Source organism: Astyanax mexicanus, chromosome 1, assembly GCF_023375975.1.
Source record: "Astyanax mexicanus isolate ESR-SI-001 chromosome 1, AstMex3_surface, whole genome shotgun sequence".
NCBI classification, from domain to species: domain Eukaryota; kingdom Metazoa; phylum Chordata; class Actinopteri; order Characiformes; family Acestrorhamphidae; genus Astyanax; species Astyanax mexicanus.
This window is the reverse complement of record NC_064408.1, coordinates 22932042-22956626: the sequence shown is the minus strand read 5'-3', so window position 1 is coordinate 22956626 and position 24585 is coordinate 22932042. Positions and strand designations below refer to the sequence as shown.

At 34.6% G+C, this 24585-nt stretch overlaps 2 protein-coding genes across 5 annotated transcripts in view; both read right to left on the bottom strand.

The window, feature by feature from the left end:
• Positions 1-9919, bottom strand: part of arhgef28a (Rho guanine nucleotide exchange factor (GEF) 28a) — a 200891-nt gene extending 190972 nt beyond the window's left edge. For 3 of the 4 annotated variants that reach the window (XM_049475022.1, XM_049475019.1, XM_049475031.1), the window contains exon 1: positions 9702-9918. The gene's annotated coding sequence lies outside the window, so the exon portion shown is untranslated. Of the gene's footprint in view, positions 1-9701 lie in introns of all 4 variants that reach the window. The other variant, XM_049475014.1, reaches the window with a different exon arrangement.
• A 3823-nt stretch (positions 9920-13742) lies between these two features.
• On the bottom strand, positions 13743-23864 carry LOC103027991 (NACHT, LRR and PYD domains-containing protein 12). The gene is made up of 10 exons (XM_022667807.2): positions 23760-23864; positions 22795-23099; positions 22383-22458; positions 20501-20810; positions 19210-19251; positions 16583-18353; positions 16296-16460; positions 15801-15974; positions 15514-15560; positions 13743-15107 (listed from the first exon to the last, which is right to left on the bottom strand). Exons 4-10 carry the CDS (start codon positions 20766-20768, stop codon positions 14569-14571), a joined length of 3006 nt encoding a protein of 1001 aa, XP_022523528.2. The 5' UTR covers positions 20769-20810; positions 22383-22458; positions 22795-23099; positions 23760-23864; the 3' UTR covers positions 13743-14568.
• Between the last annotated feature and the right edge of the window lie 721 nt (positions 23865-24585).

Genomic DNA, 24585 nt, shown 5'->3' with positions numbered 1-24585 from the left:
AGAGAGAGAGAGAGAGAGAATGCAAATAGCAAACAAAAGAACTAAAGGGCCACGCAGCACAAAGTGGCTGTTTAATTTGTCATAGGCGCATTGGAAACACGTTTTGTCTAGTTTAAGTCCAGCCCCAGACTTAACAGTATTTCTCATTAAAGCATCCAATACAACCCCTCTCTACAACTTTCCTTTGCCACAGTATGTTCTGCTGACTCACAGGGTCATCTGGCATTCCCCTTAATTAGGTCAAATTCTCAATACAGAAAAAAAAGAAAAAGACAAAAAGATTCCCAGTCAGACAGTGAGGCAGGCCCACACTGAAGCGGTTGTCAAAGCAAACAAAAATATAGTTAAGTGAATTAGTTCTAATCATGCCATTGTCAGGACTTAAACTATGTAATTTGATTTAAACCACGTAAATTTGTTATTCTAAATCAACTAAAATCACATAATTTAGGATTTTAATTATTATAAAAATCACTTATTTTGCAGGATCTGTGTTTTATTTTAAGCAAAAATGAAATGATTCAAGTTTATGAACTTAGAAACACATTCAGACCAGAGCAAATGAACAGTAGATATAAAAACACGCTAAAATGATCAGTAAGCCTGGAGACATACTTGCTGTTTGACCATGTGTTTGCGTAGACAACCGCCTGCTTCATGAATGTATCGGTTTAAATATTTGCCCAAGTGTTACAGGTGTTACTAAAGGCTTTCACTTGCCTTATTGCCAACGACAAATCATACATCCTGTGGCGACCTGGCAAATGCAGCCACTTATAAAAGACCAACCTTCTACTTGTTTGAATGGGAAAAGAACAAAGTATATATTTTAAATAAAAACTAAAAAAAAAAAAAATCTGACAAGATCCTGATAAGCATCTTATCCTGATAAGATGAGCGCTGACCCGCTCCATCCGTGGCATAAGCGGCAAGCTGATGAATTTGTTGCAGGGCAGGACTCGTTATACCTAAACAAACACTGCCTTGAGCATTATGAGAACTCCCAGTCATAATTCAACCAAAATTGGGTCTCCTCATCAATAATGTTTCTGGCAGGTACTGTAGAAATTCTTCGTAACTTTTGCCAGCAAGTATATTTCTACCCTATATTCTTAAAATAACTGTGCCACTGATTTAAAGCTTATCTGCCCTATATTGCTTGGAACATTTAATACATTTCTGAGATTTGCAGTTTTGGGTTGATGGTGAGCTTAACCAACCACTTAACTTTGAGTATACCTGTTAAATAAAAACTGAACTAAAAAAGAAATGTATTTGACTTTTCTGCACTAAAACAGGTAGGCATGAAAGCACCCTTAATTGACAACTCATACCTATACAAACTTAGGCTGGAATTTTAACCATTTAAAAACATGCCAACACTTTGGCCTTGGTGCTGCAAGACACTGTACTGTCGCAGGTAACTTTACACATCAGTCACGTGACTTCCTACACACAAACACTCTCTCACACACACATACACATACACACACACACACCCCAACGGTCTCATTATTATTGTATGGTGATGCAGACTGAGACAGACATCAACACCACAGGTGGGGAAATCCTGGCAAGCTGTGTAAAAAGGTAGCAGAGCTGTCTCATATTGAAGGGCCATTCTATAGAAAACTGATATTGATTGAGGATTCTGGCAATAATCCAGACAACACGTTAACAAGCACTTCAATAATCTGATCGTGAGAAAATGTCTGCTCTATAACTAGTTCAAAACATTTTTTTTTGCTCAGAAAAAACTCACTAATTAATTCACCAATATATAGCATTTAAAAAAAAACAATAAAAGTGATTTCTTATTAAAATACATTAGTCACACTGATAAATATATAAATATGGCTTCAAATTGCACAAACACTATGATTTGTCATGATTTAATAAAGCTTTGTAGCTTTAAAAGTGGCTTATGAGTATGAGCAAATTTAGAAAAGACAAAGCAAGGGTGAAAATACTGCAAATAATCAAATTACCAAGCTTAAACCTAGAATTTTCTGGAATGTGATCATGGCTTTGATTTAACCTAAGAAAATGTATGGTGTACATGTGCAAACAATTAAAACTGCTAAAATCCAACAATACTTGTATTTGTTTTGTGCTGTTAAAGTATTTATACATTTATTTTGTATTCTTCTGTAAGGTGTTTGTGAGGTAAACAAAACCAATACATTTCATATATCCACCATTTTAACCTACAGTGGCTTTGGACTACACACTCGGGAAGGACTACACTACACACTTAAGGAAGTTACAAATAAATAAAATAAATAGTGTTTCAGCTTAAATGAAAAAAATAATAGATTTTGAATCCTCATGAACCCTAGGGTTAATTATTCAGTTTTGGTATTTTGGTAAATTAGTTTAGCATATCTTCTGGAGTTCCACAGGGTTCAATTTTAGGGTCTTTTAAGCTGATGTTAGTTATGGAAGTATAATAGTTACAGGTGTGACATACAGTGTTTAGGAGGTTAACACCTATTTAATTCTACTAAATAATGAGAACTGAAAATTGCAGTTTTTACTGTTGTTGCTGTTGCAGCTTTACTGTCTTACCTTACTCTTCAGCTCACACACAGATTCAAGCAGGACAGTTTTGAAATTATTTAGGGTACTGTAATCAGAGCTTTTGTGATGTACCTGCCGCAAACACAACTCAACAGTTTCTACAACAAACACACTACACCCAGGATTTTTTCACTTTATTATTACTGTGTTATTTTTTTAATGAATGAGATTCAATGACCAATCAGTGCTTTTGGGGGTGATACTGTCCAATGATTAGCTTTAGGTATGCTGATACCAATAGAAGACAGGGCTGGATGCTACATTCAAGATCTAAAACACTATCAAGGCATTTTCCCTTTCCAAGTTCAAGTTCACTAACAAGAAAACACCTCACATTTACACAGGGCTCTTTAAATTCTTTAAGCTACACATTTTTTTCTTAGAGACCTCCTACGCAATCCATGTCAAAAAGTAATGATCTAAATAGTTCATAACTAGTGCTTTAAATACTTTTAGCAACAAACAAATGCTTTCCACAACTGAAACAAGAATTTTTGTTAATAAGTGTGACTTTCAAATTTTGTGCAGGGTATGAAGTTTTGTACATGCATATGCACAATGTATGTATTATGACAAGTACATTTTGCATTTCAGATCAGAATGCAAAACATACTGCAGAATGATACCCTAAGCCAGCCATTTTCTCTTTGCATATCTGGCTTTCAAAAACACCCGCAAGCCTGTGAGCATGTTGGGTTTTTTAATTGAACTGAACAGGTATTCGAAAGACAAGCATCAAATGACATTTTTTGCATTATAATTTCCACAAAAAAAAAAAAAACTAACAAACAACCAGGAAAAACGCCTCACACTATCAACCCCACCGCCCATCCCCTATACCCAACTTAAGCTGCCTTATAGTTCCAAAAAAAAAAAAGCAGGGGAGGTCATGTACAGATTTGGTTAACAATTCCACAAACTAGGATATGCAATAAAAATAATGTTGGACGTTTACTCAGTCTAAGGTGATGTTTTGCATATTTTCAAAGTGAGATAATTCTGGGTTCCAAATTCTGTGACAGTTTTAGTTGATCCTCTAAGCGAATGCTTAATCTTTTCTAACTTAAGAAATAGCAAAAGGTCACTTAGCCAGTGTATAAATTTGGGTGGGTAGGCCGATTTCCAATCTTGCTAAATTTTTCGCATGTGTATACGAAATATACAGTGGCATGAAAAAGTATTTGCCTCTTTAAAGATTTTTTTTGTTTTTGCATTTTTGCATACTTACATTTTTAAGATTATCAAACAAACTTAATATTAGACCAATATAACCAGAGTAAACACAAACAGCACTTTAAATGATTTAAAATTATTATTTCATTTAACTAAAAAAACATTATACAAAATAATCTAACTTTCTGTGGAAAAAGCTAAGTACCACTTCACTAACCACAACCAGGCCTAACTACTGCCAGACCTGTAGAATCAAGAAATTAAATAGAATCTGTCTGACAACATAAAGCAGATAAAAGATCTCAAAAAGCAACACATTATGGTATGATCTGAAGAAATTCAAAAACAGATGAGAAAACAAAGTCATTGTAACCTTTTCCAGACTGACAGATGCCAAAGTCATTTCTAAGGCTTTGAGAATCACAGAAAAAAAAAAATCACAGAGAAATCACAGTGAGAGCTAATGTTCACAAATGAAGAAAATATGAAACACTCTTGAACCTTCCAAAATGGCATGGACTACTCATCCAGGAGGTCACAAAAGAACCCAGAACAACATTTAAAGAACTGCAGGTCTCACTTGCCTCAGTTAAGGTCAGTGTTCAATAATGAGATTCAATAATGAGAATGAGAAAAAAAAAAGATTCCCTGAGGATGATTCCGTGAAGATGTGAATTGCCAGTTATCAGTAAAGCTTGATTGCAGTTGTTGTTGCCAAGGGTGGCATACCAAGTTATTAGGTTTAGGGAGCAAACACTTTCACACAGGGCCAGATTGGTTTGGCTTTCTTTGTCTAATATTAGGTTTGTTTGATAATCAGAAAAATATCAGTATAATAAAAAAGCAAAAATAAAATTAATCTGTAGTGGGACAAATACTTTTTCACGTGACTGTATGTGTCTGTGTGATGCTTACAAAAGTCCATTTCATTCCTGAACAGTTAACTCTTACTGCTTTTTGACAGGATTTTATCTAGATCTGATGATTATGTTTTATGACTAACATTACAGTGCAAACAAGGAAGACTCTAGACTTTCCCGTTAAGTAATTTATTACAGGCAGTGAGGAACGCACTGATACTGACTAAAGTTCTCAATCATTATCAGTGACCGCAGACAAACATGAATCTATTGCAATCACTAGAGGGGTATAAAGCCAGTGAAAAAGTGCTCTCTGGAATGATGAAGCTACATCCAGTTCTTGATGAGATGGGTATGAGGTGGGCTGATGTTCACCCAACATCCTGACCTTATTAGTGCTCTTGTTCATTAAACACAAAACCAAGCCTTTTCTTGACAGTCTAGACAGTAACTCCAACGAAAGAAGGATATTTTTTTTAACAACATGGATTTTGGAAGAAACAGTAAAATTATTGGTGTCCCAAAATTTTTGTTCCTCTAGTATAAATGAGCGAGAGCAAGTGTGCACTATTTTGGAACATATTGCAAAATCACAGTTCAGAATATGTAACACAACACATAAAGTGACTTCTCTGCAGTGTTTTAAAGTAACCATCATTTCAATGATCAGGGAAATCAGTCAGACTGTATTATGTAAGTCATAATCAAACCAGAAGAAGCACACAGCTAACTATATAACCCTGAGGAAGTAGGCTATTTCAGGATATACTGCAAGAAGAGACATTGCATTGTAAAATATATAAATACTGGAGTACTGCTTTAATTCTCTACTTCCCCTTATTTAGAAACTAAACCTTGAAGTCAATGAAGAGAAACTAAGAGCACGCTTGTAGGTCCTGGCTCTTTTCTCAGGTCACACAATCCATTCGGGATACAGCTGCTACCACCAGGAAGGAGGAAGTCAAATCTCTCCAGATAATCAGGACACACTGCCCTGTGTTTTGCCCTGGTCTCTTTCAGTGGCACGGCACGCTCCAGTTAGCCTGCAGCACAAAAACTGACCTCAAGCAATTTTAAATTCATTAAGTTCCGTGATTCTAATGCCCATTTTCCAAACCATATGTTGAAATATACTTCTGCCATGTGTCCTTCATTAATTTTGGCTGGTTATAAATGAAACTATCATGAAAATGCTTAGTTTTACCAGCAGGAGCACTTTATGCTAGGGCTCCACAAAAAGTGGACAGATATAGTCTGTCTGGCAGATATGCTATGGAAATTTGAACAGTGTGTACTTTACCTTTGTACCAGAAGCATTGTGAAATTCTAAACAATTACTAGATTTACATTACTTTTAAAAATTCAAAAATAGTAAAATTGAAATACAAGGCTTTGTATGACAACAATAATATTTTCAAGTAATTCCTGCCATATGAGGCTTGTTGAGACCCAGGTAGCCAAAGTAAAGTTCTGTATCTGTCCACTTAGATTTAAATTTAACCCTATGGCTGGAAGAACCAGTCTATAATCTAATTTTCCAAATCGATGGCATCTGAAATAATTGCTTTCCTTAATATTACTCATCAAAGTGAGCTTTGCCAGACAAGCAGGGAGTCCTAGTGGCCTGGGCTTCAGAGTAAACCCTCTTCAACTCATCAAGAGAATATCATCAGGCACTATTACTATAATGAGAGCATATACACAAGGATATGAATGAACATGTTTACTAAACAACTAGATCAAACAATGATAAACACCATACTGTCATTAAATGATTACTATCAGGTCAATATGTACAGAATACACAGGAGAAAATAGCAGGTATTTATCTGTCACATGCCAATTCTCAAGCTGTTAGCTGTGCGTTTCTTTCTTGGTAGAAATTTTAAGTAGTTTGAGCACAACAGCCTAATTTTTATGCTAAGCTTACATGGGGAAAAACACTCATTTTAAAGCACAATAATGTTTAACCAAAAAACACTAAATCATAGGAAGTCAAGAACTGAGATCAGTTAACTACAGTAAACCACACATAATGAGGTCCTGAAGGAGCAAAATGAAAAAAGACAAAAATTCCAAAGTTCAAGTCTGACCAATCAGGGAAAAAAAAAGAGAGAGATATTCCTATTTAGCTTAAAAGTTAATGGAAATCCTGCAGTTCTTCAACTCCAAACTGGTTTGAAGCAGTGGTTGAGAATAATGAAGTAAATGTAATTTGTTATGGCACTTAACTTCGTAATTATCAATTTAATATCTTTAATAATCCATTTACATTTTGGGAGGGCTTTTATTTTTTAAATATTTAACTTTTTACTCCACTATATTACGCAGAAACAGTCATTACTTGTGTACATACTAATATGCATTAAACATATTATCAAAAGTAATATTTATACATATTAAAGAAGAGCAATGCAAGCACACACACCATCCATCAGGGTAGAGTTTACATTTTATTCTGATACAGTTTTGTTCTCTATCTACACAGTCCAAGCATATAGGGTTGAATCTCAGTTCAACAGTGTAAATAGTGTCCCTATGCCGATATAAATTATGGAATATATGAATTGTATAGATGCACTATAATGAAGAAAAACTTTGTTGTTTAAAACATGTTTTATTAAACTTAAATTCATTCTAAATTGTCAGAGCCTTCTTTATATACTTATAGAAAATTGTTTTGCTGTGTGTTTATTAATAACGTTTTAAGACACAGACAGTGTAATCAGAGTAATTATTATTAATATTAAAAGGTAGACTTAGCTACAGAGTTACACTAAATGTTTCTTTTTTCATCTAAATTAATTCAGTTGATTAAGCAAGTCTTGAGTCATGGTTTGTAAATGAGAATACAACATTGGGGTTGTAATAATTTGTGATCCTGTTATTCTTTAATTTTGATACTCAATTGCATTAGACAGAAAATATTTTTGTATGTTTACTCACGCACATATCTAAAGGTAGGACTTCTACTTTAACTGGCGTAAGATTTTAACTTGGGTATCTATACTTTAACTTAAGTCCCTACATAGTTTGTGTACTTCGTTCACCACTTGACTAGAGAAGACGTACTAGAGAAGGCTGGGTTAAACACATTCATATCCTGACTAACAAACTGCTTTTAGCATGTTTGTTAGAAATTTACATAAATACCTTTTTTGTTGTTTTGTTTTAGAAGTCATGATTTTAATCAAAATTAGACATTGATTTTCTTTTTGTTTAAAAAGTAGCTGTTCCACAGGACAGGTCCAAAAAAAACTATATATTTTATACTTAAACTTATAAGGGCACACACTAATATTTTGTTGGACCACTTTTAGCTTTGATTGCAGCACACATTCACTGTGACATCGTTTCAATAATTTTCTGCAATTCACAGGATTTGTTCAATCCAGTGTTGCATTCATTTTTCACCAAGATCTTGCAGCATTGATGATGGTAGAGTCTGACTACTGCACAAAGTCTTCTCCAGCACATCCCACAGATTCTCAATGTTAGTTGAGATCTGGACTCTGTGGTGAACAATCCTTGTGTGAAAATGAAGATCTCATGCTCCCTGAATCACACTTTCACAATTTCAGCACCATGAATCCTGACACTGTCATCTTGGAATATGCCCGTGTCATCAGGGAAGAAAAAAATCCATTGATAGAATAACCTGGTCTATATTCAGTATACTCAGGTAGACAGCTGACCTCATTCTTTTAGCACATACTGTTGCTGAACCTAGACCTGACCAACTGCAGCATCACCAGATCATTTACTTCATTAAGTCCAGGTGGAGACTTTTTTTTTGGCCAGGTAGTGCAGTTTGTGTACTAGTCTGTCCAGCAATAGATTTGAAGACATCCACTAGAGAAGGCTGGGTTTAACCATATACAGACGATGGGTTAAACCTATTCATATCCAATAAATTAATTCAGCAGGTTTGATAGGAATTTAGATCAATAATTTGTTTTGTATACTTTTAATCACAATTAGACACTGATTTTTTTCTTTTTGTTTATAAAAAGCAAATGTTCAATGAGACATGTCCCAAAAGCTATCTATCATTTAACTCAACTACAGACATAGTTTGTGTACTAGTTCATCCAGCGCTAGATTTGAAGACATCCACTAGAAAGTTGGGTTTAACCCATTCATATCTAATAACTGAATTTAGCATGTTTGATAGGAATTAAGATAAATACCATTTTTGTTGTTTTGTTTTAAAAGAATTTTCATACTTTTAATCACAATTGGACATTGATTTTCTTTTTGTTTAAAAAGTGGATGTTCAAAGAGGTGTGTCCCGAAAGGCCATCTATACTTAAACTCAAGTACAGACATAGGTTGTGTACTAGTTTTTCCAGCACTAGATTTGAAGACACCCACTAGAAAAGGCTTGGTTAAACCATATACATTCTATGGGTTAAACCTATTCAAATCCAAAAACTGAATTTAGCATGTTCGATAGGAATTAAGATAAATACCTTTTTTGTTGTTTTGTTTTAGAAGTATTTTCATACTTTTAATCACAATTAGACATTGATTTTCTCTTTTTGTTTAAAAAGTAGAACATTTGGAACAAAAAGAGACATGGAGAGAAATTCACACACTTGGTCACTAAAGGGTTAAGGTAAGGTTAGCCTACCTCTCGTCTTCCAGACGTTACTGGGGGTTTGCACTTGCACACCTCAGCTAAACAAAGGGCAAACCTGGTCTATTGGAGAGTGTCAGCGGCAGAATAAAGGCTCAGCTGATTTGGAAATAATGACTGAACTTGTTTGGAGGGCTATTACAGACACTGGGAGGAAAACAAGAGTCCTAGTTCCCATGGCTGCTGACACTTGTCAGCCACCAAACAACTTTCAGTGGCGGTTGTGAGCAGGCGGCTTCATTAGCGTTAGTTCAGCTACCTACAACAACTCAACACAAACAAACCGTGCAATATGAACCACAGGAAACTGGAGTTTATAGTTAGTTTAAGCACTTTATCGCTGATATGTGGGCTGCTACAGTGTTACCACAGCCTACAGCACGAGCTTCACCTGAACACCAACCGATAAAAAAAGTATCAACAGAAGTGTAGCTAGCTTTTTAACTTACCTGAAGCCGGTAAGTTCTCTCAGCTCTGCTCCAGTAAAGTCAGCCAGCCGTCGTGGAGAGTCCAGTTTCAGTAATATAAGCAGGGCTCCGGGTGTGCAGGTGAAGAAAAGCCTGTGGTTGTCCGCAGTGCTCTCCCAGTCAGCCGGTGTTACAGTGCTGTGTTAGAGATGTGAAACTGCACAGCAGCAGCACTCTGCCAGCGCCGACTAATGATGGGAAGTTCGATTCAGTTGTTCAACTCGGTGAGCCGATTCTTATGAACTGACGTTTTCAAAGAATCGAATGTTGGATTAAACGATTCACTGATTCAACAGCAAATACAGCTCTGGTAAAAAATGAGAGCACTTCAGTTTCTAAATCAGTTTCTCTGTTTTTGCTATTTATAGGTATATGTTTGGGTAAAATGAACATTGTTGTTTTATTCTATAAACTACGAACAACATTGCTTCCAAATTTCAAATAAAAATATTGTCATTTAGAGCATTTATTTGCAGAAAATGAAAATGACCGAAATAACAAAAAAAGATGCAGAGCTTTCAGACCTCAAATAATGCAAAGAAAACAAGTTCATATTCATAAAGTTGTAAGTGTTCAGAAATCAATATTTGGTGGAATAACACTGGTTTTATCACAGTTTTACAGTTTTCATGCATTTTGGCATGTTAACCTCCACCAGTCTTACACACTGCTTTTGGATAACTTTATGCCACTCCTGGTGCAAGAATTTAAGCAGTTCAGCTTGGTTTGATTGTTTGTAATCATCCATATTCCTCTTGATTATATTCCAAATAAATTAAAGAAATTTGTCATTTTTAAGTGGTCTCCTATTTTTTAAGCACTGTACACCCTCCTCCAGAACAGGATTCGGCTCCACTAGTGTCATGTCTATTGGTCAGTCATTGGGTAATGTAATGTAAAGTAAATGCCCATAATTGTGAGCATGTATGTTTAATTAATTAATTAACTTTTCTTTCTATTTTTTTTTTCTTTTTGAAATGTAGTTTGCTGTAGTTTTTTTTTTTTTTTTTGTACATTTGTGTACTTTTTTTTTTTTTGGATTGTTTACACACATTTTCTGAAAGCATGCCTCCTGGTACTCTCAGAACTCAACATGCAAATCAAACAAATAAACACACAATGGGGCAAAACCCTCTAATTCTCCGGCAAAATTAATCTTTACATTCAAATGTTATCTATTCTCAGAATTCTGTTTTGTGTTTGGATGTTTGAACACTGATGAGCTCAAAGTAAAACACTTCTCCTCCATTCACCATATTGATTTCTTTTTATCTTTAGTGTTACACTTACTACAGACAGTACATACATAATTGTGTTGTAAAATATTTTAGAATATTGTTTTTATACTCAAAACACACACAAAAACACAGTAAAAACAAAACAATACCTGTTTATCCAGCAAGATCAAACTGGTTGACAACATGACTAATCTGGTCTACCAGAATGATCATTATCACCAAGCTGGATGACCAGCATGACTAAGCATGATCAAAATCAAATGCAATGTACATCAAGCTGGTCACAAGCCAAACAACCAGCTAGCTCACCATCATGTGGTATGTTTTATTCACCAGGATGACCAGCTTTTCATCTACCTTGACTGTCAAAATCAGTTTAAACCATCTGAAATTACCTGCAAGCAAAAGGTGGTCCTAAGATGTTTTTTTTTTTTTTTGTGGGGAAGGACTGTGCATGGAAGTCTGCAATAAAAGCTGCCTATAGGTAGTTATGATACCATAATTTATATTACATAATAATAAGTTGTGCCAATGTTATGAAACCCCTTTTTAAGAGCTATTTGATTTTGATAGTATTGTGCTTGCTGAGAGGTGACCTACAGCTGCTGCTCGGCTTAGCCGTTGAGTTTTGACCACTTCATTTGTATAGATATAAATACACACGAGTTCTGATTTGTTTTTCAAATCTTTTGTTTACGACTGCCCACAGTAAAGTTCCTCCACCTCTGTACTCTTTTCAACATGTCACTGTCAGTTTGGCCTGGTCGTTTGTTTTCTGACACCATCATTACACACACACAGTCGAGTTTGTTTAGATGAGTCCTTGGAAGATTTAAAGAAGATGTTACAATACCTGTTTTAGCATGCCCCTGTTCACTTGATCTTGCATTTGTCCTCCAAGGTAATTGTCAACAGTATTAAAAATGCCCTAGAAGTAATTCATTGAGTACATATGTAATGTTAGTTGAGGCAAAAAAAACTGTTATTTTACCTTAGAATAAAACACTCTCTTTCACTATATAGTAAACTTATAAAAGAAAGGAACATTTGTATTTTTTTTCATGAAACACAAATATGGATAGTGTAATGAAATAACAAATCAGATTAATTTGTCAAACTGATGTGTTTATTGTGGTCAATCGACTCTGGTGGGAATAGTTGGACCAATGGTTGATGTGGATGCAGGTAGTTGTAGAGGAGTTTAAGCTGGCTTCTAAAAAATAGCATCACAGATTTTGCACGGCCAGTTAAATAGCACACTAAGGTTAATATAGTTTAATATACCCAAGATATGAGTAGAATGAGTATTAGTACCGCTTGATAATATCAAGCAGAGCTCTAAAGTCCCAAAATATTATTCCATATGGAACTTTTAAACAGAATTGTAATTTCTGAATGATTTCTAACTTATATATAGACAAGGAAAAAAAATTACATTTCTGTCAGATTTCTGTTTAAAATTAAACTCCAGTTGTAGGATTTTGTAATGTTTAAGGTTGCCAGGCAATCAGCACTTAGTAGTCAATATGTAAGTTTACAAGACATTGTAACTTTGTTGAACATTGTTGAAAACTGTAATATTTGATATGCTAGGTTATAATATTTGCAGAGACAATGTTCATCTGGCGTAGGTAAAAATGAGATAATTCTGGAAAAACTGCAACTGCAGACATTATAAAGTTTCTTTTGCCCATGTTTTGCAGATTAAGTCAGTTGTGCAGTTCTGTATGTTCTGTATTATGTGCAGTATGATGTAAAAAATCAAAAACTCTTTGATTCCAGTTGTTTATGTTAATTGCTTGGGATTTGGCTGTGAATGTTTTATGTATGCTGCACAGTGGTCCCTGCAGACACCGGGAGTAGTTTAATATCAGGTATGGCTATAAGCTTTTCTGCAGTTTTTCCACTTCACTAATTAAATCACCACAGATCAGGTCAGGTACAAGCGTGTCACTCAAAGTCACCCAGGGTCAGTTTGTTGAAAGAGTCCCAGGAGAAATGAACAGGAAACTGTAGGAAAGGCAATCAGACTGCCCACCCTTCCTGCCTGTTCCTGAGAGGCCCGAGCCAATTCCAAAGAGTCCAGATCTCAAACTGAAATCTTGAGAGAGACGGAAACCCAATGGAGAAACTGAATTTTTAAGTATGATGTTGAGAAGGCACCATCTTGAGGCCATATTGAGAAAAGCAGATGTCTGATGTAAAGCAATAGTTTGGCACTCACGGTTTGGAAAACATTTTATAAGGACTTTTACTTTTAATTACTGAAGTCTGTGTTTCCAACTTAGTATATTTAAATAAAAAATATAAATGTCATTTAACAACCCAAAAATGAAATTAGTGTTGGGTGGCAGGAAGCATATGAATAAACGGCATAACACTAAACATGCTGGTGTGAGTTCATTATAACAATTTAAACTATCCATTTGGATTTTAGACACTATAAAAAGTGGTTGATATCGATTAGACCTTATTAATACACCAGAGTGTATTGAATCATTGAATTAATTAATAATAAGGCAAATTATTTATGTGGCAGAACAAGCTCTACTGGTAGCTGGAAAACCGCAATTTAGAATTACAGTCCCAAAAATATATTTTTTACTTCATTTTTTTTTCTAATCAACATATATTTAACTTTATTGAGGAATGCATTCTTATTACTGACCGTGTTTATGTTTTTGTGTGTTTAGTCTTAGTATGCAAAACACACTTTTATGCATAGTTCTTATAACACACAAACCAACATCATCATTATTTTGATGATAACATACACTTTGCAAAATGCTTGATAAAGCTTTAATCAAAAATAGATCACAAAAAATAAAACCAAAAGTTGAAATAAATTGAATTTGAATTAAAATACAAGATATATTTTCCTACTTTACTGTATTTACAATATACAGTATCTGGTCTCCAGCACCTAAATAATATGGATATACAGAACATTTTAGGCATAATATTAGGGTTAAACACTGCATTAATGACAAACACAAATGATTTTAACATCAACACCACCACCATCACCATTCCAAATGAGATCATTTTAAAATGCTGTCAGTGGAAACCCTGATCACGTCTAGTCATTTTTCCTTTAGTCTATGCTGCCCCTTTGTGGCCAGCTTTGTAAATTGCACCTCTGTGTGCCAGATGTATCTTATTCTTTTTTTTTATTTCCTAAAGATATATAAATCAGTTTTGCTATAAAAATCTGTAATACTTAAAAATACTTAACGTCAATGAGTAATCCCACAATCTACTCACACACTATACAGAAATAAATTGTAACTGTAAAGAAACACATCACAGCACAAAATTCCCAGAATTCCATTGCACATTTTCTGAGGTTACTTCCCTCCCACAGTCATGCAGTCTTTTGTCATACATTAAAACATGATCTGAAACAAGGATTAGAAGACTGTGGAGAGCATGTAAACAACAACCACTGTGTAGTAACTGCATGGCTAATTGCAAGCCAGAAATTAGTATTATTTCATTATCATACTTTTTTTTAATAGCTGTTTGTTTTTCCTCCTCACAAAAGATGACAGTTTGTCATACAGTGATGTCTTTGTGTTTGGTAGATTCTTCTATCTACACAGAAGGCAGACTTATATATCACACAAGCGTAAAAAGGAGTCATTGATAACTCTAAAGCCTGCATACAGGGGCTCAGTAAACCTGGAGTGGAAAGTAAAAAGAGGAAAAAATTTCACATTCTGTCCAGCAGACAAAACACTGTAGAAGGACAGAGTGCCGGCTGGCCAATCCAGATACACACCTACTCTGTTGGAGCGGAAGTGTGGGTCAGGTAATTGGATTTTTTCCTGATTGTGCCAGATCGAATACTTGTCATTAGAAAAGATCAGACTCCAGGATTTATCATTCCATCCAAACTGAGATTCTGTGTCTCCCTTTCTGTCAATTCCTTTATATGTCACTGCTATTTCAGCTTCATCACTCCACTCAGTCTCCCAGTAGCAGCGTCCTTTTAGTCCCTCTGTACTCAACACCTGCTCAAAGGTGTCAAATCTGTCTGGATGATCAGGATACGCCCGCTGCTCTTCTGTGTACACTACCTTTCTGTTTCCCTCACACAGATGAAGATATCGGTGTGCTGTGTTTGGGTCCAGTTCAATCTTACAGGCATCTGAAAGCAAATAGAAAGATCTGAGAACACAATTATGTGAAAGTATGCATGTATGTGAATTTTGAGTCCCCTATTGTACCTTTTGAATTACTAACCATTTAAATATTGTTAGTTATTACAGTACCTATCAGTACATATTGTAAAAATGTTTATTGATATTTACCATATTGTCTTGTTAGGTATGTGGTATGAGATATTTCAATATTATTCATAGTAAAAAAATAGTTTACAAGTCATTTGTTAAAAATAAAACTCAAAATGAGGTACTCATACAGGCAACAGCTGTAGCTACGGACATTAACTATATGCAACTATATATAATTTTTAATAAACAATTTTTTAATAATCAATTTTGCCAATTTTGGGTACGACCTACTGAATTTTAAACTAAATGCAGTAAACTTACATTTTCTAGGGCCTTGTTCAATTCTTTTCTCTCCTGCATGTTCCACCCTAAAATAAACAAGTATGCACCAACAGTGACATCAACACAATGTACTAAAATATATCATTATTAAAGTTATTCTGATACCAAACTTTTAAAATGAAAAATTAAATAAAAATAAGATACGATAAAATAAGTGTACCAGACACCCTTGTCTAAAGATACAGGGGCTCTACCATCACAATAAAGTGTAGAAAGTGTAGGAATACATATACATTACAAATCGTACACAGACTAACTTTTCACACCTGAGTGTCATCAGCCTAAAATGTGGATCTTCTCTCCTGGCAGTGAGTCTCTTTACTCCTGATTCTCCTGGGTGATTGTAAGTCAGATCCAGTTCTTTGAGGTGTGAAGGGTTTGACGACAGAGCTAATTCCAAAAAGGAACATCCTTCCTCTGTTATCATACAGCCAGACAATCTTTGGAGAAGAAAAAGGCAAAAAGAATAAGGAATAGGAGTTAAGAGACTTGTAATGCATGCTTACAAAATAATACTATTGCAAATATACTTTGTGCTAATGAATTACCACTAAAAAGACAGAAAGAAGATCAATGCAAAACTAAAATAATTAGTACACTCTTTACAATAACTAAAACTAAAAGTAAAATTGCAAACCATGACAAAAACAAACAAATGCCAGGTCATGCAAAATCAGGGAAACAAATAGGGAGGGGAGATTCTTTCAGTTTTATGTGCATATGCAGCCATTGTGTCACTCAGATCTGATTGATATACTGACCTGAGTACCTCCAGTTTACAGTGTGAACTCTTCAGTCCTTCACAGAGATGCTTCACTCCTGCATCCTGCAGGTCATTGTTGCTCAAATCCAGTTCTTTTAGTGTTGAACTGAAAACTGTTGCAAGTGTTTTACAGCTGTTCTTATTGAGATCACAATTATCCAACCTTCGTAATAAAGATAATACTTTGTGTAAATAATCGCTCAAAAGAAAAAAAAAGAAAAAAAATCAAAAGAGACTTACAATATATACAATATATACAGATACAATATCAAAAATAATACTTGCAGCGCTTTTTGTGTGATTTTCACCACTGGCAGTAGTCTCCTCAGTCCGTTGTCTGATGGACTGTATTTCTTCAAATCAAACGTATCTTGAGTTTCGTCTGACATCTGCAACTTGAACACCTGAGCTGCCCACTGTGAGGGAGAGAGTTCTTTTTCTGTAATATCACCAGATATCAAGTGTTTCTGGATGTCACTTGTCAGGGAACTGTCTTTCAGTTCACTCATGCAGTGGAAGAGATTGAGTATCTTCTCAGAAGATGTCGTTTTGTCAATGGTACTTTTGATGTGTTTTTTTGTTTCTTCCAGACTTTCTCTATTGATTTCTAGTTCTGGCTGTAAAAACTTGAGGAGTTTCTGATTGGAATGCAGACCTATTAGGAAGCATAGAAAAAGGTTCAGGTGTCCATTTTTGCTCGCCATGGCTTTGTCAACTGCTGTATTAAGATTATCAGCCAGTTTAGGTTTAATTTTCCATTTCACTTCCTTCAGGGTTTGACGACACGGGTCCTGTTCATCACTTACAAATACAAGGAACACAAATACAGCTGCAAGGAACTCCTGGAAGCTCAAATGCAAAAAGCTGAAAATCTCCTCATCTTTGCTAAAGATCCGAGTGCAAACTCCAGAGTGCACCAAAGCTCCATCGACATCAATGTCACATTTATCCAGGTCTTTCTTGTAGAATGTAAGTTGCCCTTTGTTTAACAGACGAAAGGCTAACTTTCCAAGTTTCTTTATGTCTGACACTTTTGTGGTGTCTCTCTCAACTAGTGCAACCGTACTGTCCCTGTTGGTCTTTAAGCTGTATTTATCATTCTTTTGCTTTGTCTGATACACTAAGAAACGTGTGTATATTTCTGTCAAAGTTGCGGGAGCATCCAACATTTCCAGTAGCACTGTGGCTGAGATATTACAGAAGATGGGTATGTGGCACAGTATGTGAAGACTTTTCCTTGACCTGATGTGTGTAATGATTCTGCAGGCTTTATCCTGATCTCTGATTATCTTCTTGACATACTCCTCCTTCTGCAAGTTGTTGAAACCACAGATTTCTGTAACTTCATGGAAGTACTTGTATGGGATCTTATCAGCTGCTGCTGGACGGGAGGTAATCCAGACAAGAGCAGAGGGAAGCAGCTCTCCTTTGATTAGGTTTACTAACAATCTATCAAGAGTGGTCTCCTTTGTTATCTCAGATATTTTCTCTTGATTAAACTCTAGGTGAATTTGGCTTTCATCCAATCCATCGAAAATAAATATCATCCTGCCATTTTCTCTTAACATCTCCTGTACATCTGCACCATTAAAATCACGATGGAAGTAACTCACAAGACCCAAAAGGTTGAACTCTTTATCTTTGATCACATTCAGTTCACAAAAAGGAAGGAACAGAATGAAATCTATGTCCTGGTTGGATTTTTCCTCAGCCCAGTCAAGAATAAACTTCTCCACAGAGGCTGTTTTTCCTACTCCAGCAGTTCCAAATGTGAGAACTTTTGCACCAGGGGCAGTTTGATTAGATGATACTTGGAACAGGTCACTGAATTTGACAGGACTTTGATCTTTTGATCTGTGATAGGATTCCTTTATCTGTTGGAATTCATGCTCTGTGTTCACCCCTCCTGTGCAGCCTTTAGTCACACAGAGGTCAGTGTAGGTGTCTTGTAAAAGCGAATGACCTTCTTCCAGTGAAGCCCTGTCAGGCCGTTGTGCAAATTTTAGCACAAAGTACCTTTTCTCTTTTTCTTTTAAGTTGTTCCTTTTAATGGTATCTGTTGGAAAATAGGACAAATACATTAATTGCATGATATAGAATAATGTTTGCTACATATACATTTGTTTACAACTTTAACAAGTGTAGTGAAAATCAATAAACTATTCAATTACTATCAATAAAATCTCATTTTTGCACTTTTGTACATAATATGAATTTAGCAGTTAAATGGACCAACAGGCATTTACCAAAATTACTTTTAATGAAATCTTTAATTGAATTTGAGTTTTTCCCCTTCTCTATAAACTTGCCATATGCAGTGGCAGTGATGAAATGACATTTTAAAAGTAAAAAAAAGATAGAATCTTTAGAACATTCAAGATTAAGTATGTGGGTGTTAGCTTCAGTTACCTCAACATTGGCGATTGAATAGTTATTAATTATGCTGTACCTGTTAAAGCATGCATGTGTTCAGTACATAATTTTAAAAATAAAAGACTTTCAAACCAACTGCAAAGGGCTGAATAACCTGATCACAGTAAACCAGACTGAATGTATTCTAAATGTTGTTTACTTATAGTAAAACTTTTTAAATTTGCCTTTTTAAGAATCTGGTTCAGATTTATTTAGTCTGATGGTTGTTTAAGCCATTTTAAGAACTGCTTTGGAAATAGACGACAGGCTTCCAAAAATGTTTTAACATTGTTATGTTTGTTAAATTCAATCCCTCTTACTAACTAAATTAAAAGTAGTTCTATTACATTTTTTGATTAGTCATAATGGTTTGTCCATCAAGACTGATGAATGATGATGTGTAAACTGGCAAACGTTCATTTTAGCACTTATTCCAGGGTAATTCAAACATTTCATTCATTACATATATGGCCATGCATTATAAAAGGTGACATTTTTACCTGTAGTGAGAGTACTGGACAGTGAGTCATATCTGCCTTCACCTAAGAGAGTGGACAGCAGTATATTATAAGAATTAAAAATGTAAACAATCTGCATTAGTAATGAAGATTTAGATCACTTCTTCAGCCAGTGTAAAAATCTTAAAATAATACAATTACATTAATAACTTAAATATATATATATATAATTAAAATAATGCTTCCATTGCTGTCAAATCAGCATGATATCCTCTTAAGAACATTGCCAAGCTTAGAGAATTTCTGACTAAATCAGACCTGGAGAAAGTCACCCATGCCCTTATTTCATGCAGGGTTGATTACTGGATTAGTCTCCTAACTAGTCTTCCAAAAAAGACAATCAAACTGCTCTAGCTGATTCAGTATGCAGCTGCTGTGTTTTCACCAGGAGTAAAGGAAGGGAACACATCACCCCATCCTAAAATTCCTACACTGGATAACAGTTTGTTACAGAATAGATTTTAATGTATTATTATTGTTCTAGAATTGTCTTAATTGCATAGGACCAGTATTTGTATCTGATAATCTGCAGCGATATGAGACGAGCAGGACTCTTTATCTTTAGGAATGAGTCAGTTAGTCCTGCCTAAGGTTAAGGCTACACATGGAGATGCAGTGTTAAGCCACTATGCTGCTGTTAAATTGAATCAGTAAATAGAAAGTATTAAAAGAGCCTAGACACTACTGGAAACTTTAACATTACTGTTTGATCAGGCTTACAGTTCAGTATAAAACACTGTAATGATACATTTTCTTATTCTTATTTTTAATTATTATTATCATTTTTTAATATATTATATTTTAATGAATTAAAAAATAATCTATATATTTTTTATGCTTTTTTTGCTTGTACTGTGTTTTATGTATTTGTATTTTTCACATATATTCCATATGTAATGCACTTTGAATTTACACTGTGTATGAAAGGTGCTATACAAATAAACTTATCTTGTATTATCTACATTCCTGACGTTTATAGTTATTACACCAGCATCAACTTGATGAGTATCTATGCTGCATGAAGAATGGTCACATGCCGAGTTCAAAAATGCAATGTCATTGTGATCAACACACAAAAATGTTGTCAAGCTAAATCATGAGGAAGTGCTAGCATGTATAATCTCTTTTTTAACCCCTTATGCTCCCTGACTTTTTGTTTATCCCTAAATATTACAAATCGGTAACTACTTGCAAACCTGTGAGAACTAGCTGGAACACTGGTTGTTCTAAGGAGTTTGAGTTTGAATAGTGAATATGGTGTCATCTGTATTACCCTGTATGTACTCAGCTTTCAGTTCCTCAGCCAGTTGGTTCTGGTTTATCTTCTTTAGTGCAGCTAGTGTGGCTTCCACAGCATCACTGGGGCCATACGTGCTCACCAACGTATCCACTGTTGCAGGCCGATCTGCATTCTCCAGGTCACACTGTGGAATGGGGCTAAAATCGTCCACACCATTTCTTAAATGCCACTGAAATGTTTTCAACTCATCAGTCTTTAAGTTTTTAAAAGTCTTCAGCAAGAGTTCCTTGATCTTTGACATCTTGTATTACTGGATCTGAAGAACGAATTTTACTGTTGCATTCTGAAAAGTGAACAGAAAACAACGTAAAACTAATTTAATTGAGGGGTAAGAATGAACTGGTTATGTTTAGCAATGTTATGAGCAATAACACAGACCATTTACTTTTTTTAGAAGAATTGTTCATTTTTAAATGTCTGTAAATGTATTTCTTAACAGTTGTAACTAAAACATTTACTAAATATTTCTCTAAAAGTTACTTTTGCCTGCCTTGCACTCACTGTGTGAGTATAGTCCTCCTAAACTAAATTAATACATTTATTTGTTGTGGATGGCCAAGCCTCTGAATATTATCTAGTCAACAGTGAAACACATATAATTAACATTGTTTTACAAAGACATTGTTATCGTTTGTTGCATTTATAATTTTTTTCATAAAATATATTTACAACATTTTCCCAATTTTTCGCAACAATTAAGTACGGTATCTCTAATTTAGTTACATTTTCATCTCTCTAGTAACACACACAATGTTAACAGTGCTGGGAGATTGAAGGCTAATATTCATTTCCTCCAAGTCACATGAAGCCAGCCAAGCACTTTCAGTTTAAAAATTTGTTTATCAAGTCTATTGGTTTCAACCTCTAGAGGAATGAAAATGTCACATTAACAGCTTTCACAATCAATTAAATTAACTAATACCACTACAACACATTTCTACCGTTTAAAAGATCAACAACAGCAGTTATTAAATATAACTTTATTTTTGGTAAATTTATTTTTGATATTTATATTAATGACATATTATAAAATAAAAAAATGCATGCCTACATCTACACCCATTGTAAGTCTAACAAATTGGAAAATCACATTTAAAAGCATCACCCTTGTTTTAAGTACTTTTTTAAACTATACTTAACATGGAAAACTACATACATTTTTAAGTTAAAATATGTACTTAAATACATACTAAATGTACTATTTTGGAACAACTTATGGGAACTTAACTATATTCTAGTTGTAATTAAGCTATATTTAAACACAGCAAAAAAGCATTTAATTGTGCCTTACTTCTGCGAATTTAAGTAATTTTAATTGTTTTTTAAACACCTTCTTTAATACACTTGAAGTATATTGTAAATGTACTACTTTGAAGATACTGGAAAAAAAAATACACCAAAGTGCACTAAGCAGTATTTAATGCAACTATATATTTATTTTTTCTATCAACACAACGCATAATTTAAAGCATATTGCTTAAAAATATTTTTTTATGGAAATACAGAGAAAGTATATTTAATGTGTATTTTCATTAAGTGCATAGAATTGAAAATGTACTTTTAGTATTCTTTACTTAATTTGAACATACTTTAAATGCTCTTAAGTATACTTCCTATTCACAAGGGCAGAATTGCCGCTGTCTGATTACAAAGCTCACAGTTAAAATACATTAGATTAGGCTTCTATTATCTCAACCTTATAAAACCTTTTATAAAAATCTTCAATAAAAGTATACAGTACTTTATGCAACTAGACCAGCCTTGTATCTTGGAAAGTCTAATACAAAAAGTATTTTCACTGAAATTAAAGGCTGTAAGAACAGTCAGTAGTCTGAGGTTATGGAGATAATCTTACCTTTTTCTCAGGCTGCTCTATAAAGCTTCAGATAGAAAATCCAAGTCTGTTTCATTTAATAGTAGTACGACCATCACTACAGAAGAAAAACAACATTACACTCACGCAATATGCTCGCCTTTGAAATCCTGAAACAATGACATTTTCTTTTTCCGACAGGCAATAAGCTAGAAAGGTAAAAACCAGTCAAAGTACATTCCAGTCAATAAACACCAAGGGGCAGTTTCTGAGACAGGAAATAAGCCATGAACAACCGTTTGAATGGAGATGTTCCAGTGAACTGAAAATATAGTCTATAGAATAGGCTTAATCCCTGTCAAAGAAACTGACCCAACATTTATGTACACACTGAATCTGATTTTTTTTTTTTTTGGCAAAAGGGCGATTGTTATAAACTGTGCCCATCTCTTACCTTTTTACAGTGTCTATTCCTTCAGAGGACTTCAGAGGTTAGTCTTAGAAGGATTTGTTCCTTTGTAAAATCCAAGTTGATCCAAACACATTCACTGATGTTGGTGGGGTCAGTGAATTGCTCAGTGCTTTGAGCAGTGGCAAATGTTTGTTTTGCAAATGTTCTTTTATTTTCTGTTTGTTTTTCTCAATGTGCGTTTCTCTAATCAGCTCCACGTGCATTCAGACCCACAATGTTGAGTCATCTACAGTACTTGAATGATATACAGAAGCACTATAAAATAGTTTTAGATCTGAAGTGAGCTCCTGGAACAAACATGAAAAATGAATGACTTGTATTATAATTATTCTTAGAATTGCTACTCTACATTAAACAAGGACCAAATATGTTCCGCGTGCTTTCAGTGATTCTAATTATGAAAACAAACAGGCAGTAAAACTGTACAATGTAAAAAAAATATTATAAATTGTACAGCAAATTGCAGGCAATGGTAGTTTCCAGTAAAGTATTGCAAATTTACATTTTGTGACTGTAAACTAATTTTACAGGACTATACATCCCAGTAACAGCAATAAATGTATGATATGATCCTCTATGTACACGGTTCAACTGAAAACAATAAAACTGACACTAAGAGATTGTAAATTGATAATGGCATGGCATTGTAAATCATTTACAGAATTAAATATTCCTGTAATAACAATAAATAAAACAGTATGATCCAGTTCAATTACAAGATAATGGGCTAAAAGTGTCTTTGAGCTAAAGAGTATAGTAAATGTTGAAATAGATCAACATATTTATTAAATAAATGCTTTTTTTCTGTCTACAGTAAAAATATTATAAATGTATTTACTAATGAACTACATACACGTTTACAAATTTCAGTAATGGCATGCAAATAAAACATATACATTTACATTACTTATGCACACATATGTACAAAAATTACTGTATTTTCCCACCTCTATAGTGCAGTTCCGTCATCTTCAGTGGCAGGGTCTGTTCAGCTACTATGAGCTACTAGGAGTAACTTGATGTCACAGACCTGTTTATATAAACCAGGGTGTGTCAGCGCAGGCTCTCCATGGTGAAAGGACAGACGAGTCTCCAAAGCCCTTATGAGTAAGCACAAGGGCACAAAGGCAGCTAGGTTTTCTTTTGCTGTTTTTGCAGCTACAGCTGCACAGCTGCACTAAGAGATGTGTGGGTACAAGAGAGAAGCACGTAAACACAAGAAGGCGCATGAATTCCAATTTGACCGTTGACAATCACATGTCGCATTTCCATGGATCGGTTAAGTATTCATTTTAGGACATATATGGAAGTGGCTCAGATCTGATTTGAATGCCACAATGAGCAAAATATCAGATTTCAGCCTGGTAATGTGAATGTAGCCAAATACACTTATATGTCAGAAAAAGTGTTTTATAAAAATTGCAGAATATAAAAAGGAAACAGAGTAGGGTTGAAATAACATGACAAAAATGATCTTTTTTTTGTTTGTTTAGCATCAGCTGCATTCTGAACTAAACACCGCTTCAAATTAAACAGTTCTTTAAACTGTTATTTTTTTAAACACAGTCTTGAAATGATAAGCCAATTCCTATCATATATAGGCAACAGCTTATTATGGAAAACAGCCCAGGTTTTACGAGCTTCATAACTAGTCAAAGTACAAATTGTGCTCCACATAGATATCAGATTTCCACAGTTGTTATCAGAAGTGGTTCTCTTTCCTGGTCAGGGATTAATGATATCCTGCGTGTTGTAGTTATACCAGCTCTTACA